This window comes from Sinocyclocheilus rhinocerous, unplaced genomic scaffold (assembly GCF_001515625.1).
Source record: "Sinocyclocheilus rhinocerous isolate Xijiao unplaced genomic scaffold, SAMN03320098_v1.1 scaffold24, whole genome shotgun sequence".
Taxonomy (NCBI): domain Eukaryota; kingdom Metazoa; phylum Chordata; class Actinopteri; order Cypriniformes; family Cyprinidae; genus Sinocyclocheilus; species Sinocyclocheilus rhinocerous.
In genome coordinates this window covers 373,219-390,118 of record NW_015647124.1, presented here as the reverse complement: position 1 = coordinate 390,118, position 16,900 = coordinate 373,219, and the positions used below count along the sequence as shown (strand labels likewise).

General features: G+C 34.9%; 1 protein-coding gene across 1 annotated transcript in view; it reads right to left on the bottom strand.

Annotated features, from left to right (window-relative positions):
• Positions 1–16,900, bottom strand: part of pcdh15b (protocadherin-related 15b) — a 215,654-nt gene that overhangs the window by 116,673 nt on the left and 82,081 nt on the right. The window contains exons 12-13 of the mRNA XM_016513238.1: positions 9,680–9,886; positions 5,775–5,909 (exon numbers count right to left, since the gene is read on the bottom strand). Of these exons, the coding sequence (XP_016368724.1) occupies positions 5,775–5,909; positions 9,680–9,886 (342 nt within the window). The remainder of the gene's footprint in view (positions 1–5,774; positions 5,910–9,679; positions 9,887–16,900) is intronic.

Below are 16,900 nucleotides of genomic sequence, written 5' to 3'. Positions count from 1 at the left end.
ATGTTCTTTGTGTGTGTGTTTTTTTTTTTTTTAGTATTATTTATTCAGCTGTTAAGTTAGCATAAGACGTAGTGTAAATAGTTTCCTTGCAAACATTCTTCCTGAATATTTTATACATAAGATTTCAAAGTGAAATTGTGCATAATTTTTTTCCGGTTTGTAATGTGTGCTTGTTTTTTGTTTAGTATTTTTGGTTACGAGTTATTTAAATTCTGTTTAAAGGGGTCATATGGTGCTTTTTTTAAAGATCATTATTTTGTGTATTTGGTGTAACAGAATATGTTGACATGCTTTAATGTTCCAAAAACACATTATTTTTCAAATACTGTATATTATTGTAGGTCCTCTATGCCCCGCCTCTCTCAAGCGCTTCGTTTTCTACAAAGTCCCTCCTTCCGACAAGCGCAGTCTGCTCTGATTGGCCAGCTGATCCAGTGCATTGTGATTGGCCGAACATCGCAAGCACTCGTCGGAAATGTAACGCCCCTTATCATAATCGCGAGCTTCATCTTTCAAAATAAATGTAAAGACAGTAAATAATGTCATTAGTTTTACCATCAGTTCAAGCCTGAAAGGGGAACAGAGTCGCGTGACAGACACAGTGAGGAAGCTGGTATGTGTTTGCAGTACACAAGCCACGGTTAAGACAGCTGACTCCACTGTGATGTGACCCTGTCTCTCTCTCTCTCTCTCTCTCTCACACACACGCGCGTGCGCACACACACACACACACGATGCGCAAATCTATAGAGAATGAGCATTCTGAACCTGTTCTAAACTGGGCTGGAATTATTTAGTTTGGTGAAATCAAAAGACCCTCATAAATTTTCAGCGAAATTGAAGAAAGAACTGGTGTGACATCATTTTGAACAAAATCAGGACAAAATGATATACGTTTGGAATTCGTTTAGAAAGTTTGAAACATCTTGCCAAACTGAAATTTCCGTAAAAGACCATTGGTCTGTGGCGATTACGCAATAGGTAGGTGTGGCTCTGTGGCTTTTCTGGTTCCTTTCTTCTGTTGAGTCCTTTGAGATCAGATGTAAAACCATGAACACAGTGGAGAAATTATTTATAGTAGAAACTGAAGTAGTAATTCTAATTAAAAGCAAACAGTATACCGCTGCAAACGTATTTCAAACTTCTTTTTACCCCTAAGCGAAGACCGGAAATGAACATTGCTGTGAGTTTATTGGAGCCTTAAATCTAGACTCTGTTCCTCAACAACCTGACCTCCAAAAACATATCAGTCAATATGATGTTAACAAACCCAAATAATTCTGAGTGTGTTCAGATTGGCTAAAAAGAAGTATGGGCCGCTCCCCTCACTGTTGTTTGCTGTGAGTCTGTCACAGAGACAGATGTGATTCCATATTTGAGTGATATCTGTCAGGTACAGCCTGTGCACTTGAGTGCATGTTAGAGTTGTGGCACTCATATGGTAGATGCAAGTTTGCGTCTGGCATGGGGAATGCAATTATCCTATGTCACTCCTCTCTCCCTCACAATTTCCTGCCTCCTCTTCACTGTATCATTCTAATAAAGATGCTGAAGCTCCTGCAATAATAAAAACAGCCAAAAAAAACCAAACATCTGGATTGATCAAATACAACACTGAGGAATCATTTTGAATCAAGTCGGACAATGTTTTGGCTGAAACTAGTTAATTAAAAAGTTGTGACATCAACAAATGGCAAATTAGGAAGTGTTTAGAGTGTACTGTACTTCAACAAATAATGGGGAAATTGGAAACTGCTGTTGGCACAGAAACAGTGTTACCCAACTTTAAGAGGGAAATCAATCCTAGAGTCACGACATCACTTCAGCGAGGCGCTTCAAGAGCTGAGCTTATCACATGTGCAAAGTTTGGCACGTCTAACTAGACAGCTCAGACATCTCAGTTAGCTCCAGGGTGCCGCTTAGGTGGAGTCCTTCATGTCGGTCCCTTCTGCTTAAAAACAAATTCAAGGACGTACGTCTCCAGTAAGAGTAAGTGAGCTGCATTACTGAAAGGCACCATTACTGCATAAGTTATTTCATGTGTATACGCAGCTGAGAAGGAAGGTTAGTAACTACTACTGTCAGGAAAACAGGTAAAACAGCTAGCAGAGAAACACGACAGATGGACAATATAATGATATATAAGGATGGCCCTGTATATAGACAGACAGACAGACATAAATTAAAAACTATTTAAAATATAAGATTTTTTATGTTTTTGAAAGAATCCTCTTATGCTTTGAGATAAAAAACAAATACAGTAGAAACAGTAATACTGTGAAATATTACTGCAATTTATTATTTTTTTGAGGATGGAAAGTTAAAAAGAGGAGAATTTACTCAAAATAGAAATCTTTTGTAACATAAAAAAATTATTTACTGTAATTTTTTATCAGATTTGATTTTTGATTAAAAAAAGCATTTGAATGAAGTTGTTTGATTTAGTTATAATTTCTAGCACTAACATTTAATAAATATTCACACAAAAATACAAATGAAAAAAAGAATGTTAATGTCACAATGCAGTAGACACTTTAAAGGTATAACCAGGAATATGTAACAAGGAATATTTTTGTTAAGCTTATTATTATAAGGTATAATTAATTTAACAGATTATCCTATAGTTTAATTAGGATACATATTATCATAATGCCTTATATTTATAAAATGATTGTCAGGTTAGTCAGCTACTTCACTACACCAAACTAAAATAATAATAATAATAATTGCATACAATTGCTCAGAAAATCCTTTTACAATACATTAAATATTCTGGCTTTGTAGAAAATGGTGCTAAAAATGTTAAGCATGTATTGACAAGTAAGTGCGCCAACACACAATTCCAGCAAACGTATTTCCATTAACCAGGGAGATGCACTTGGGTATTCTTTGTGTAGGTCATAATAGTATGACACACACTTCCATAATTTCCCTGGTCCTAAAAATACCATTGTTCTATCTCATTAACAGGCCGACAGCACTATAATACACTCCACTGTATCACTGTAATATATGTCAGAGACTAAAATAACCATGGACGTGCTCAGCGTTAATTCAAATCCATTCACCGCCAAGTAAAAATGTGGGGAAAACAGCAATCGCCTACATGGCACCAAATTGAGATCTGCATATCTCTGTTGTGCAGTACGGTAGATAGGCAGGGAAATATGGTGCTTTTGTGTGAATTGTATAGCAGGACCCTGAGAGAATTACTGATGGCATGACTGCAGTGCTCTGCATTGTCCATGTGACCTGATGCAGCATTGTGATATTCAGCATTGTAACTAACACTACTGAAAGCTGCAGTATGGAAAATTTGTGTTAAGATCTTTGGTAGGATATCTAACAATCATTATGCCGAATGTCAGTGCCACCGAACTTTGGTAATGTTATGCATTTTAAAACAATAATTTTCAATGAATCAATACAACAGTGGGAGACAGTTACCCGCTCAAAACATATTATGTTTTTGTTGTAATTTTTTGATGTTGTTAATTATAGTCTCTCTGGTAAAAAGATTGCCTGCAATCACAGGGCCAAATATCTGTATTGCATCTAAATAACCAAAAAATAAATGAATACATACATGCATGCATGCATACTGTACATACATAAAATTAAGTTAAATGGTCAATGTCAAGGACTTTTAAGTTGATCAATTAATTTATTTTAAAAAACACACTATATATTGAGTATATATAAATACATAAAAAAACAAAATGAATGGTCTGTTTCTGGGTGGAGATCAAGTGCAAAATGTAAGATACAACTTTTCTGATATCAGAATTAAGAAAAAAAAAGTCTCATTAAAAAGATTTAAATGGATGAAATTCTTGGAAATAAAATGTTATCAAGTAGTTTGACATAACATTTTGTAATTATTTCAGTAACACTTTACAATAAGGTTCATTTTATTAACCTTAGCTAACTACATTAGTTAACATAAACTAACAATGAAAAATACTTGTAAAGCATTTATTAATCCTAGATCATATAAATTGCAATATGTAGTAATATATTATTAAAATCCAAAATTGTATATGTTAATATTAATGAATGCACCTGAGCTCAAATGAACCAAATATGAAGAGTTGTACTTTTATTAATGTTAACAAAGATTAATACTCCAACAACGTGCTCAGCGTTAATTCAAATCCATTCACCGCCAAGTAAAAATGTGGGGAAAACAGCAATCGCCTACATGGCACCAAATTGAGATCTGCATATCTCTGTTGTGCAGTACGGTAGATAGGCAGGGAAATATGGTGCTTTTGTGTGAATTGTATAGCAGGACCCTGAGAGAATTACTGATGGCATGACTGCAGTGCTCTGCATTGTCCATGTGACCTGATGCAGCATTGTGATATTCAGCATTGTAACTAACACTACTGAAAGCTGCAGTATGGAAAATTTGTGTTAAGATCTTTGGTAGGATATCTAACAATCATTATGCCGAATGTCAGTGCCACCGAACTTTGGTAATGTTATGCATTTTAAAACAATAATTTTCAATGAATCAATACAACAGTGGGAGACAGTTACCCGCTCAAAACATATTATGTTTTTGTTGTAATTTTTTGATGTTGTTAATTATAGTCTCTCTGGTAAAAAGATTGCCTGCAATCACAGGGCCAAATATCTGTATTGCATCTAAATAACCAAAAAATAAATGAATACATACATGCATGCATGCATACTGTACATACATAAAATTAAGTTAAATGGTCAATGTCAAGGACTTTTAAGTTGATCAATTAATTTATTTTAAAAAACACACTATATATTGAGTATATATAAATACATAAAAAAACAAAATGAATGGTCTGTTTCTGGGTGGAGATCAAGTGCAAAATGTAAGATACAACTTTTCTGATATCAGAATTAAGAAAAAAAAAGTCTCATTAAAAAGATTTAAATGGATGAAATTCTTGGAAATAAAATGTTATCAAGTAGTTTGACATAACATTTTGTAATTATTTCAGTAACACTTTACAATAAGGTTCATTTTATTAACCTTAGCTAACTACATTAGTTAACATAAACTAACAATGAAAAATATTGTAAAGCATTTATTAATCCTAGATCATATAAATTGCAATATGTAGTAATATATTATTAAAATCCAAAATTGTATATGTTAATATTAATGAATGCACCTGAGCTCAAATGAACCAAATATGAAGAGTTGTACTTTTATTAATGTTAACAAAGATTAATAAATACTCCAACAAATGTATTGCTCATTGTTAGTTAATATAAGTGAATGCATTAATTAACGTTAACTAATAAACCTTATTGTAAAGTGTGCCATTATTTCTTAGATAAAAAGTGAAGCAGTTCTGTTAAAATATTATACATTTTTGAGAAAATAAACACTTCTGTCTACACGATATATGGACTATATTGATATAAATGACTTTCAAAACCTCTTGAAAACAAGATGAATACAAAGACTACATTTATAAGAACTTGGTACACGTGCTTTCAACTAGATTTCTTTAAAAATACTGTATATCTTGTCATTTGTCATTGTCCCACATCACGTACTTAAGAAGAGCCACTTGTCATAGAGAATCTATACGACCGCATGGCTTGCACTTGATCAGAATTCCTTTAGTGGAGTGTGCAGTTTTAAAAATAACCCCGGAGCGAAAAATCAAGTAGTGTGTGGTGAAGCAAGTTTAGACAAAGTCCTTGACATGAAAGCTGCAAGCCGCAGTGACAGAGACAGAGCTAAGCAGGCTTGTCAAGGAAAGGTGGCATGGAGCCCTTACCGTGAAGGCATAACTCGGCTGTTCTTCATGGTCCACGGGCCTCAGTAGTGTCAGGTAGCGTGCGATCCCACTGGGCGTCACTGCAAAGATGCTGTTGTAGTTGTCCAGAGAGATGTGCACCATGGGATCTTTCGTCTGCAGTGGAAATAAATCACCGTAAGTTCCCGTGTCAGAAGGCAGAGACATCAGAAGATAGAGCATGCTGGGAATTTGACTATATAAATTGCTAAGGATGGGAAAAACGCTCATAAAATCCAGTGCATTAGAGAAACACACTTTATAAGGGAGAACTCCAGTCAAACGAGAGATAAACAACTCAAAACCTTCTAAAAGAAATTTCAGAAGCACCAACTTGTGAAGTTTAAGACACTGATATCTGAAATGTTAAAATAAATTAATAAGGATCATAAATATCTAAAGAGATTATACAAGAGCAACAGCATTCCAAGACTCAGCTAGCAGCTGAAAATTCACTTTCGTGCTTATGAAATGTGCAAAAATAAAGCATTTGTGGCATTAAAGTGTTGTATCGGCACTGAGATAAAACATAATGTTATCATGTACACTACCAAACGTTTGGAATAAGAAGGTTTTTCTAATGTTTTTCAAAGACGTCGCTTATGCCCACCAAAGATGCATTTATTATGATCAAAAATACAGTAAAGCAGTAATATTGTGAAATATTATTACAATTTAAAATTGTTTTATATTTGAATATATTTTAAATGTAATTTATTCTTGTTATGACAAAGCAGAATTTTTACTCCAATCTGTCACATGACCCATTCTAATAATTCTAATATATTGATTTGCTATATAATTGATCAATAATTAATAATTGTTCTTTACGGAGCCCCGCACATGGCATGCAGGAAAAAAATAGTAGGCTAACTCGTGTGCACGATTTACTATTTCGTTCCCTCGATTTATAAATTGTGCACACAATTTACTAATTCGTTCCCTCAATTTGCTAAATCATGCACACAGTTTATAAATCGAGAGAACGAATTCGTAAAATGTGCGCACGATTTAGCAAATCGAGGGAACGAAATAGTAATCCTGTGCACGTTTTAGTACATCGAGGGAACGAATTAGTAAATCGTGCGCACGGTTTATTTATTTTTTTATTGCATGTCATGTGCGGGGCTCCATAGTTCTTATTTTTATCAATATTAAAAATAGTTTTTGCTGCTTATTATTTTTGTGAAAATGGTGGATTTTTTTCCCCAAGATTATTTGATTAATAGAAGGCTATAAATAACAGATTTTATTTGAAATAAATCATTTGTAACATTATAACCATCTTTTCTGTCACGTTTGATCAATTAAAAAAAAAATAATAATAATTTTCACTGTCAATTAATTGTCACTATGCTGATTAAAAACAATCCAGATTGTGTAATCTATATGAATGCTGGTATATCATGTGGTGCTCTCATTCCCATCATTATCTATAGGAGCTGTTTGCCGTTTATACCTGCTGAAATTTCTCCAGTTCTACAACCTGGAGACTATTAAATCAGCCATTACGCCCTTGCAGTACAATAATTTTTCATGCTACACTGTGCATTATGCGGGTACAGACACTGCTGCTGACCTCTTGAAAAGTATGCAGCACATATATTTGTGCCTGAGTATTAATTGCAAAATAAAGTGCATAAGTTGTCAATGCATTTCCCTTTTTAAGGAAACATAAATAATACGTAGCAAATATATTTCATTAAGAAAAACCGGGAAAAAAACAGTAAACATGCTATAGTAAAAATTGCTACAGTAAAAACCTATTAATTGGATAACTTTAAGTTACCTCACCATAAATGGTGAAAAAACATAACTTTATATATAATTTTACAGTAAAATAATGTAAAATGTATGGTTTTGATGCTATCAAATCATTGCTGTTTGTTTGAACCACTTCATTAACAGTGTAAAAGTTTAAGGAAGGACTATCTGGCCAATGCTAAATAAGTATAAATATTAAATATTAAATTAATATGAATATAAAAATATTATTATTATTGCAAGTACACTTAGTAGCACACAAATAACTCACTGCAGATTAAACACTCATGTTGTTTGACCACAGTCCTCCAAATTTACCAAATTATTAATGAGATACATTAGATCAGTTGCCAGTCTGCCCAAAATGTAAATGAAAATCAATAAACAAGACGCAGGGCAATAATCATGCAAAGCATTAAGCAAATTGAATGATACAAAAAGACAGCACAGCAACATTGAGAAAGAGAGAGAAGGCAAACAAGGGCTTTTCACTTCACACATCTATCACTAATTTCATTAATACCTACAGGCACATCACCGAGATTCAGCTTTAGATGGGAGACAAAACATATGCTTGACATTAGAGTGTTTTCCATTTCTAAGACTGATGGGATTAAAGAGACAGTTCACCCATAAATAAAAATTCTGACGTTGTTTACTCAACCTTATGTCATTTCAAACTTGTACGACTATTTCTTTCATGAAACATAAAAGAAGATATTTTACAAAATGTTGTTTTTTTTGTTTTTTTTTCCCTGTGGTGGCATAGCTGGGTTTTCAGCAGCTGTTACTTTATGTCACATGATCCTTCAGAAAGCATTAATTTGGTGCTCAAGAAACATTTCTCAGTTGAAAACTTTGCTGAAGTTGAAAGCAGTTTTGCTGCTTTTGTGATACACTACCATCCATACACTATCATTAAAAAGTAATAAAAAATAAATAATAACCATAACAATAATAATAATATTTACAAAATGTTGTTTTTTTTGTTTTTTTTTCCCTGTGGTGGCATAGCTGGGTTTTCAGCAGCTGTTACTTTATGTCACATGATCCTTCAGAAAGCATTAATTTGGTGCTCAAGAAACATTTCTCAGTTGAAAACTTTGCTGAAGTTGAAAGCAGTTTTGCTGCTTTTGTGATACACTACCATTCATACGCTATCATTAAAAAGTAATAAAAAATAAATAATAACCATAACAATAATAATAATACTTTTATTCAGCAAGTACACATTAAATTGATCAAAAGTGACAGTAAATAATAATATATTTTTTAAATGTATAATATCACATCAATCTTTCTATTCATCAAAGTAGTTTTCCAAAAAAAAATATATATATATTAAGCATTAAAAACTGTTTTCAATTTTGTAAATAATAAGAACCATTCTAGCACCAGCAATAATTACTGGTTTGTGAAAGATCGTGTAACACTGAAGACTGGATTAATTAAGCTGAAAATTCAGCTTTCCCATCACAGGAATAAATTATATTACAACATATTGCAAAAGAAAACAGTTATATAATATTTATGATAATACTGTTTTTACTGTATTTTGATCAAATAAATGCAGCATTGGTGACAAAAGAGACTTCTTCCAAAACCATTAAAACAATCCTATTTATTCCAAACTTTTGACGAGTAGCATACACAATACTAGTATAAAAGTTTATGAGAGACGTAGCATGGAAAAGAGCAGCATGAACATTCTTCAAAATATCTTCTTTTGTGTTCCACTTATTTAGAATGACTTGAGGGTGACTGATAGAATTTTCATTTTTGGCTGCACTGTCCCTTTAAAGCAGAAGGCGACTGTCATAGCAGAGTTCGCTATGTTCTAAGTACTTTGCCTTTGCCATCTATAAAGCAGAGATAATTGCAAAGAGTGAACACTCCAGAGAACATTAGCGCAGTGTAAGCACCTCCCCAATAAGTCTCTAAGTGCGAGCCTCCAAGACTGTATCTCTGATGCTCTTTTCAATTTTAATTCGCTTTTCTAAACGCTCCATAGAGCAGGAGCTTTGGTTAACTTCAGAGGAACATTTCTATACACACACATATCCCTCAGGACACGTGAAAGTGATTGCCGTCTGAGCACGAGCACAGAAAGAGAGACTCCTCACCTCCTCAATGTCGTTATCCAGGGCGATAATGGCGAGGGGGGTGGAGAGATTGGCACTGCTCGAGATAGTGGTGCCCAGCGGAGCAGCCTCTGAGATGAATCCATGATAAGTGGCCACCTGGAAGTACGGCGTCTGATTGTTCTCATCAAGCACCTCAATGTGGAGATTAGCGAATGCCGGAAGAGGGTGTCCATTATCTTGCTCTGCCTAGAGAAAAGAATGCCATAAATTGAGAGATTCTGACTCAAAGATGGGATACTGGTGTGAAACACAGCTTTTTTGGATTACGGTATGCTGCACATATAATAAGGGCAATGCGATAAGCCTCTATGGGCATACGAGGGCTTAACACTATCTACAGACCTGCCCCTCTAAATTAAATAAAGACCATGGTTGATTAATTCAGGTCATTCCCAAACTTAATTCTCTCAGAGTCTGGCATGCACCCAAGTGCTCGGAGCGCCTGAATATTTAGTGGAGTAACTATTGCTCAAATTCCTACCTCACCAGCGGCATTCATTTATAAGACTTTCAGCGATAAGAAACTTAAATAAAAATGTAACATCTGAAAATCCTGAACAGGTCTTTGGATTAAAATGTCATGAAGTGATTTTGGTTTAAGGCCTCCATGTAGACCTTGCAATTTTTGTACTGTTCAAATTCCACACTTTTTAAAGGGGACATCGGATGCCCATTTTCCTCAAGTTAGTATGATTCTTTAGGGTCTTCATAAAATGTCTGTAACATACTTTGGTTAAAATTGCTCAATGGTCATGTAAAACAACACCCTTTACCTTGTCAAAAACAGCTCTGGGCTGCGTTTCCCGAAACCTTAACGCTGCATCGTTCTTAAGTTATACCTTAAGCTATATCTTATCCTTAATACGTGTTTCCTGAAACATTCTTAGTTCTATCATGAGATTTTTCTGAAGATTTTAGCATGGTAATGGATATGACAATGTTAATATATTTGGTCTTGGTGGAATAGATCTGCTACGCTGCTGCTGCTGTTGGTTATTGCTGTATTTGTAGATTATTGCTGCTGCTGCTGCAGCAAGCAAGTACAGGAACTTGCTACTGCCAATACATAAGCCGATATGGTGCTGTGAGTATTTAAGACATGCTGCTGCACAAATAGCATATAAAATGACCCGTAGCAGATATTTACAGGTGGAGCTGGGGAAGGTGGAGGGTTTCAGAGGAACTCTATAAGCACGCTGCAATGCTCAAGCGAATGCTAATCAGCCATTTAAATGTAAAGCAGCAAGCTCATCGCCTGTGTATGCAACGGGAACCAATCAGCTTGTGACAAGTCATTTAGTGCAAAGAATATTATCAGTTACGTTAAGGACCTATAGCCGGCGTCATCTAGAGTTTCATGACAGAACTTGGTATTTAAGTATACCTTCTGTAAGTTGGCATTTTAGCACTTCTGACTCAATTGTCCTGTATTCAATAATTACAATATATTCAATAAATTCAATAATTACTTATTTCAGTAATGCCTAAAATAAGGTCTCTGGTAAACACAAGCTCAAGATATTTCCATGTTTTATTCTACGACATAAAATACACAAGTAATACACCCATATTGTTTGCCTTGAAAAGGGTGGTTGCTAACAAGTAGCTAAATGTGACTATAGAGCTAATCTGGGATATTAAACACCATCATACTGAACTGGAAAACTCATTTTCTCATTAGTCTCATTAGACTCTTTCACAGCCACATTGTGTTTATAATCATGCTTTTGCAAACTCAAACTTTCAGGGAAAATTTCTTTTAAATTTAGACTGAAAGAGTTGTCGGAAGCGTAATGCTGGTGACGTTGAGGTCATGTGAATGTGGTGTAGTTTCTTTATATCCCACATTTAGCTTTTTACTCCTGACAATTATATTTACTGTGGGCTTCAAAATTCGTAAAAGCTGTGTTCATTTGTGAATATTATAACGATGAACAAAATGTGTAAGAACCACAAACCTTTGTTTCGTCACAGAGCTTATTTTCTGCAATAATCCAAAAGCCGATGGAAAAATCCATCTATAATGGTGTGCAGAACTAAAGCATTATCAGTTCTGTTGCAGTTTACTGACAAATATATAAATAGTAAAATACTATAGAAAAGTCCTTAAGCTGTGGGCTGCCTTACTCAAGCATGACTAAAGATGAACTCAGTTCTGCTGTAATATGTGAACGACTATATCATCACTCTCACATTAGAAAGCAAGAAAAATCAGCTTTAGCCATCTGAGTGACAGCACGTATTTCTAGACAGCTACAATTTAGGCTGAAAGGGCAAGTTCAGAGTGACATTTAAAGGTACGGAAGAACAATTACTTATTTCAGTAATGCCTAAAATAAGGTCTCTGGTAAACACAAGCTCAAGATATTTCCATGTTTTATTCTACGACATAAAATACATAAGTAATACACCCATATTGTTTGCCTAGAAAAGGGTGGTTGCTAACAAGTAGCTAAATGTGACTATAGAGCTAATCTGGGATATTAAACATCAATCATACTGAACTGGAAAACTCATTTTCTCATTAGTCTCATTAGACTCTTTCACAGCCACATTGTGTTTATAATCATGCTTTTGCAAACTCAAACTTTCAGGGAAAATTTCTTTTAAATTTAGACTGAAAGAGTTGTCGGAAGCGTAATGCTGGTGACGTTGAGGTCATGTGAATGTGGTGTAGTTTCTTTATATCCCACATTTAGCTTTTTACTCCTGACAATTATATTTACTGTGGGCTTCAAAATTCGTAAAAGCTGTGTTCATTTGTGAATATTATAACGATGAACAAAATGTGTAAGAACCACAAACCTTTGTTTCGTCACAGAGCTTATTTTCTGCAATAATCCAAAAGCCGATGGAAAAATCCATCTATAATGGTGTGCAGAACTAAAGCATTATCAGTTCTGTTGCAGTTTACTGACAAATATATAAATAGTAAAATACTATAGAAAAGTCCTTAAGCTGTGGGCTGCCTTACTCAAGCATGACTAAAGATGAACTCAGTTCTGCTGTAATATGTGAACGACTATATCATCACTCTCACATTAGAAAGCAAGAAAAATCAGCTTTAGCCATCTGAGTGACAGCACGTATTTCTAGACAGCTACAATTTAGGCTGAAAGGGCAAGTTCAGAGTGACATTTAAAGGTACGGAAGAACGACTGAAAATCAACAAGACTTGACAGAACTGTAAATATGAATTAATATACAGCATCCAGTGTGATAAACATGTAACTCATCAGAATATGAGGTTTATTGCATCAACTAGATTAGCTCTCATGCTTAAATTGAAACCTCACAGGCATTTTTGTGGAATGCATGAAAATATGAAATTATTTTCTAAGTCTAGTGGATGCCCAGGTTCCGCCCACAGATGGTTGATTGACAGTCTGATCAATTTTAAACATTAAAATGCATGATGCTGAAAATCTGAGTTTGATCTAATGCAATGACATTCATAAGTGTGGCTTAAGTGTCCATATACTTTAGGGGCCACTGTATATCTGATGTATTACAGAATCCCACTGACAGATAAGTGCAAACTGAAAAATTTTGGGATTCTTGTAGCATACAGGCTACGTGATTGGAATTTAGACTGAAAGAGTTGTCGGAAGCGTAATGCTGGTGACGTTGAGGTCATGTGAATGTGGTGTAGTTTCTTTATATCCCACATTTAGCTTTTTACTCCTGACAATTATATTTACTGTGGGCTTCAAAATTCGTAAAAGCTGTGTTCATTTGTGAATATTATAACGATGAACAAAATGTGTAAGAACCACAAACCTTTGTTTCGTCACAGAGCTTATTTTCTGCAATAATCCAAAAGCCGATGGAAAAATCCATCTATAATGGTGTGCAGAACTAAAGCATTATCAGTTCTGTTGCAGTTTACTGTCAAATATATAAATAGTAAAATACTATAGAAAAGTCCTTAAGCTGTGGGCTGCCTTACTCAAGCATGACTAAAGATGAACTCAGTTCTGCTGTAATATGTGAGCGACTATATCATCACTCTCACATTAGAAAGCAAGAAAAATCAGCTTTAGCCATCTGAGTGACAGCACTTATTTCTAGACAGCTACAATTTAGGCTGAAAGGGCAAGTTCAGAGTGATATTTAAAGGTACGGAAGAAAGACTGAAAATCAACAAGACTTGACAGAACTGTAAATATGAATTAATATACAGCATCCAGTGTGATAAACATGTAACTCATCAGAATATGAGGTTTATTGCATCAACTAGATTAGCTCTCATGCTTAAATTGAAACCTCACAGGCATTTTTGTGGAATGCATGAAAATATTAAATTATTTTCTAAGTCTAGTGGATGCCCAGGTTCCGCCCACAGATGGTTGATTGACAGTCTGATGCATTTTAAACATTAAAATGCATGATGCTGAAAATCTGAGTTTGATCTAATGCAATGACATTCATAAGTGTGGCTTAAGCGTCCATATACTTTAGGGGCCACTGTATATCTGATGTATTACAGAATCCCACTGACAGATAAGTGCAAACGGAAAAATTTTGGGATTCTTGTAGCATACAGGCTACGTGATTGGATTTTGAGCGGACTCAAACGGGGGCTCAGCCCCACTGCTTTTGCTTTGAAACTGAGATCTTGACTGGCAGGCTGACATGCTGTTGTCACAATAGGACCTTTTATAAGGACCTATTTTATAATTTTATCTATGGTGCTACAACTGAAATTCCCTTAGGAAAAACTAAAGAGTTACTCTGTTGCTGATCTTACAGTGATTTGCAGAGGCAAAACTACTGTACCTAGCAGTCTGTGATACAGTGTGAAGTATATCATTCATTTGATCTTGTGTATAACAGCAGTACATTCATGAATATATCCAACCCAGCTAACTTTTTTTTTTTTTGGTTGTGGGAACATTTAAAAAGTCAAATGAAGCACTCAGAACAGTTTGCACCATGACATATAAGTAGACAAAATGCAAAAATCACACACACACACACACACACACACATACACATGTCTGGTCAGCTATCCTTGTGGGGACTCTCCATAGGCGTAATGCTTTTTCTACTGTACAGACCGTATATTCTATTGCCCTACACCAACCCTACCCCTAAACCTACCCCTCACAGGAAACTTTCTGCATTTTTAGATTTTCAAAAATCTTCATTCTGTGTGATTTATTAGCTTGTTTACCCATGGGGACCTCAATTTAGGTCCCCACCGTGACACGAGTCCCCATGAGTCTGTGTGTATTCAGGTTTAAGTCCCCACCAGAATAGAAAAACAGGTACACACACACACACAAACGTTGGTATTGGTGGTTTATGGGGACTCCCCATAGGCGTAATGGTTTTTATACTGTACAAACTGTATTTTCTATCGCCCTACACCTAAACCTAGCCCTCACAGAAAACTTTCTGCATTTTTACAATCTCAAAAAATCTCATTCTGTATAATTGATAAACTTTTGTACCCATGGGGACCTCAATTTAGGTCCCCACGGTGACACAAGTCCACATGAGTTGGTGTGTGTATTCAGGTTTTAATTCCCCACCAGTAAAGAAAAACATGTACACACACACACACACACACTCAGGTTTGTTTTTGTGAAAAGTGGGGACATCCCATAGGCATAATGGTTTTTATACTGTACAAACTGTATGTGCTATTGCCCTACTACACCAACCCTACACCTAAACCTACCACTCACCGGAAACACACACACACACACACACACACACACAGTATAATATTACAATAATAATACTACTGTATCTGGCAGTCTGTGATACAGTGTAAAGTATATAAATAATTTCATTATTATTCTTGTTGTTGTTGTTGTTGTCATAAATCAATCAATCAATCAATAAACTCAGAAATATAAATAGGGTAAATAGTGATTTATGTCAGCTTTACACATAGAGAATGGTTTACATATAATTTTTCTGGTTTTCAGCACACTCTACGGTGTGAGGTTTCATTGCTAATGGATTAATCGTGCAACTTAAAGTGCTGCTTGTTTTTACATAATGGAAAAGGTCTAACAGTCAAATATATATTCTATAACTGTCATTGTGAAAGACCGAGACCAACTGGGCAATGGAGTTAGTTTAGCTTGAGCAGTCAGGGGGAAAATGTTTCCTCTGTATATTCTGCTCATTTTGTTCATTCCAAATAAACCCTGCTACACACAGACACTTTAAATAGGGCTAGAAGGGAAAGAGTGTCAGAAATAGCAATATAAAGGACAAAACCTGAATTGCTTCATCCAGAAATACAAATCCTGTCATCATTTACTCACCCTCACTCTGTTTCAAACCTGTAAGACTTTCTTTTGACTGTGAAACACAAAGAAGTTTAACAATGTTCACGCTTCTATTTTCTATACACTGAAAGCAGACAGTGGCCAGGGGCTGAACGCTCCAAAAAAGACATAAAAGCACCAAAGCAGCATGAAAGTATCAAGTAAATGCTGCATATGACTAGTGCACTTCATTCATGAAGTCATACAGTAATTCTGTGTGATGAACATTCTGAAAATTTTGCAGTGTGTTGCAGTTCTCAAATCACGTTCACACTCCTTTTGTTTTCAACAGCAGAAAACCATTTAGAATGACGTGAGAGTGAGTAAATATTGTCAGGATTATTCATGTAGTCAATTAGGATTGAAATGATTCACACTCATGAAGCCATAGCAGTATCGCTGTATGCAGCTAGTCTTGTTCTCTTTGATCCTGAGAAGAGCTAAAGGGTTCAACACCCAGTCCATGTCCACCTCATGCTTCCCACTGTGAAAAGGCCGATGGCATGTACAGTGTTCATTACGGATCATCACCCCTTACCTGTGTAAGCTAACTAACATTCTAGACCCTGACGTTCAGTTTCTAAACTCATGAACACGCTCGGCTCAATTCCACAATTCCCCCTTTGGGATCCGAGTCATTCCTAGTATACGATACATTTTCATACCCCTGAAATTGCTATAAAAATGTCCATGATCTTTCCATGACTGATATTGATGCTTCTTTTTTATTTATTTATTTACTTATGTATGTATGTATAATAATAATAATAATAATAATAATAATAATAATATGATTTTTAATAATAATAATAATAATAATAATAATAATAATAATAATAATAATAATAATAATAATAATAATAATAATAATAATAATAATAATATGATTTTTTTTTAAATTTACTGTTGTTTG